The sequence below is a fragment of the Emydura macquarii genome, unplaced genomic scaffold, assembly GCF_026122565.2.
Source record: "Emydura macquarii macquarii isolate MOO-44397 ecotype Brisbane River unplaced genomic scaffold, CSIRO-AGI_Emac_v2 contig_818, whole genome shotgun sequence".
NCBI lineage: Eukaryota > Metazoa > Chordata > Testudines > Chelidae > Emydura > Emydura macquarii.
Genome location: NW_027130955.1, coordinates 15,577 through 18,786, shown reverse-complemented (window position 1 = coordinate 18,786; position 3,210 = coordinate 15,577). Strand labels below are relative to the sequence as shown.

The window sequence follows — 3,210 nt, the reverse complement described above, 5'->3', positions numbered from 1 at the left end:
GATCTCCTGCCACAACGCCGGCTGGACAAAAACGAAGCACTTGCGGGTAGGGAAGAACCTGCGGAGGCACTGACGCGGCAGGTTGTACTCCATCACCTTCTTGCTGCTTCCTGGAGAGTCAAAGAGAAGCAGGAGGCTAGAGCCGGAGCTGGGCGAAGAATGGAGTTTTCGGGTCCTTGACAATTTCCAAACGTCAGGGGAAATTCAGGTCAGGTCAGGTGGAAAATGTCAATTTTTTGGCAAACTGAAAAGTGGAAAAAGACCGACTTTGGGGTTGAACAAAACGTGTTTCCATTACAGCCGGTTTTAAACACGTCTAACGTTTGGACATGGAATAAAATGAAAAGGAATTTTTGGAACCAAAAAAGAAATCAAACCTGTTTTAAATGTTTCTATTTATTCCCTCCCCAAAAGGAACAGTTCAACAAACTCCCCCCCAACCTGCCGAATGTCACCTGCAGGTTTCCTGCACAACCCAATGGAGGGAGGCTGCCAATATTCACCTCCACCAACCACCGCTAGCTAGCCCCAGGGGCGCGTGCGGCCGTCTGGAGATGCGGATGACGGCGCGTCCGGCAGCGGGGGCCGTGGAGCACGGAGAAGCTCACAGGGAGCACAGCAGTGTTGCGTTTTGGGCCCGGCCAGGGAACTTTCAGATTTGCTGCGGCCGAGAAGGGCCGTTCAGCTCATGTCCCTCAATATTGTCCCTATACTCCCTCGCAAACCCCGTCTGTCTGTCTGTCCGCATGTCTCTTAGGTGTCGGCTCACTGGGGCATGGACGGGATTTTCAATCTGTGTTGTACGGCGTATGGGGCTCCTGGGCCATGACTGGGCTGGACAGGCCCCTGGATCTGATCCGTGGAGGCAGGGGGCGGGATGCTGGGGTAGATGGGCCTATGGGTCTGATCTGGGTGGGCAGGGAGAGTCAGGCTAGACGGGCCCCTCCTGTGCACAGCTGTCCCCTTCTCACCTGGCTTCAGGGCCAGCGCGTGCTCCAGGTACTGATCCTCCGTCACTGGCTGCCCCTCGATCTTCAGCTCCAGCGTGAAATCTCGCACGGCCCAGACAAAGCTGGGGAAGAAGCGGACGAACTCCGTGTCCTCCTCCGAGTCGTCCCCTGCCTGCACCTTCACCTTGATGTGCTCCGTCAGCTCCGACACGAAGCTGGGCCGGGGGCTGAGGACTCAAACTGGGGCCAGATCATGGGACTGAATGTGGGGGAGGTCCCAGCCCCGTAGCCCTGTGCCCCCCAGGGACCACACCCGGGAGTCCCATCCACGTGCCCCTCGGAGGGCCTCCCCCCTGGCAAGGATACTGCAGCTGCTCCATGGCGTACTGGTCGATGGTCCCTTTGCTGTTATAGACCAGGGCACTGCTGAGCAGCACGGCCAGCGCGAAGATCCACACGTCGTTCTTGGTGTTGCCCTGGGGAGGCAAGGACGCTGGTTGAAGGGGGGCTGGATGGAAACACGGGCCCGGGGCCAGCACAGGGAGAGACGGCGGCTGCCCCACTGCCGGGCGCGCCCTGCCGCCCTGGCTAATGCCCCCTGGGATGCACAAACAGGAATCTCCAGTGGGGGTAGGGAGGGAATTTCCCCTCGGGGTTTGGCCCTGGGGTGACACGGCCGGGAGCTGGGCCCGGTTCCGGTCCCAGAGGCTGGTGATACGTCGGGGAGGGGTCAGAGAAGAGCCCCGAGGATGATCCAAGGGCTAGAAAACCTGCCGCAGAGCGAGAGAGGCCAGGAGCTCAGGTACTCAGCAGAGCCCAGAGACTGGTCGGGGGTGACTCGACCCCGGTCTGTCCGTGCCTGCGGGGGCAAAGGTTTGCTTGTGGGCTGTTCTCTCCAGCACAGGAGGGGCTGAGTCGATCCAGCGACTGGCAGGTGACGCTGGACAAATGCAGCCTGGCAACACGGGGTCGGTTTGTAAGAGGGAGAAGATTTAACGTGGGAACAACTGACCAAGGGGGGGTGGTGGATGCGCCGTCACAGGCCATTTTGAACTCAGTCTCGATCTGTGCTGGGAATTCCTGTGGGGTAGGTCTCTGGCCGGTGTTAACCCGGGTCACGGGGTCTTGCCCTGGAGACTAGGAATCAAGGACCCTTCCTGCAGCCCCCCGCCTCTCCCGCCTCACCTTCTCCACGTCGCCCAGCCCCTCCGTGTCCAGCAGCAGCAGGGTGTGGTCCGGCCGTTGCGGGTGGGGCACGCACCACATCCAGATCCCTTTGGTGTGCGACTGCACCGTGGAGCCCAGTGAGAAGCCTGGGGGCAGAGAGGAGACAGGATGGAGACCCGGTGCCAGACGCACCTGCCCCCTCATTCCCGGCTCCAGCCCGGGGGTGACGGGAAGGGGAGCTGGAAAACCTCTCACCTCTCTTCTTCCCGGCCAAGGAGTTCATGAGATAAGACTTGCCGGTGCGGTACAGCCCCACGATGGCCACCACCACCACGGGCTGGGCAACACTGCGCAGGATCTCCAGCGCCTCAGGGTTCACCTCTAGCTCCCCATCAGCGCTGTTCCCCACCAGGCACACGGGCCCCTCCATGGGCATCCTCGAGGCCATGCTATAAATACAGGGAGCAGCAGAGAGCCCTGCATGAGAGAGGGGTGGGTTTCAACAGTTGCTGCCCAAAGCGCTCCACCCCAGAGGCGCACGCATGTCACCGACGGGCTGAGCAGAGTTCGTGATATGCAGGTTTATTTTCTGTTCAGGTCCAAGCGCTTGCTGCACATCACATGCCTGCAGCTGTTCTTCAAACCCTGAAGGGCTTCCCCAGCCACTGGGATTTTACCTGAAGTTGGGGCTTTTATTACGAGGAAGCAGCGTGTATGAACTCTGTCCCTGGCTCCTTGGGGGTTTCACTCCGTCCCTGCTTTATCCCACATCCCCCACAGCAACGAAGGGCTCCAACCTCTGGATCACAGCTGGAGTGATCAGCAAAGCAGGTCACTGGGTCATCATTAGGTTCCAGAGTTAACAGATCGCTAGAAACAGGGTAGTTCTCAACACTCGCAGGGCTTTTGGCTCAGGCTCGTGACGAACTCAGGCAGAAAACCCTGCATGGAAGCTGTCACATCTGGAAATGTTTCCTTTGTGGCCAGAAGAACTGGCAGCGCAGGGCTGGATTCCCATTGGCGTAGGGCCCCTTCACACAGCTCGGGAAGTACAAAGTGGCCCGGCATTATATTGTCACCTACTTCCAGGCCA

At 59.5% G+C, this 3,210-nt stretch overlaps 1 protein-coding gene across 1 annotated transcript; it reads right to left on the bottom strand.

The window, feature by feature from the left end:
• Positions 1-10: 10 nt before the first annotated feature.
• Positions 11-2,565, bottom strand: LOC137149698 (guanylate-binding protein 1-like; the record flags this gene model as incomplete). The annotated part of the gene is made up of 5 exons (XM_067543245.1): positions 2,373-2,565; positions 2,136-2,263; positions 1,317-1,426; positions 972-1,165; positions 11-110 (listed from the first exon to the last, which is right to left on the bottom strand). Coding segments are annotated over exons 1-5 (725 nt in total), but the record flags the coding sequence as incomplete, so codon positions are not given.
• Between the last annotated feature and the right edge of the window lie 645 nt (positions 2,566-3,210).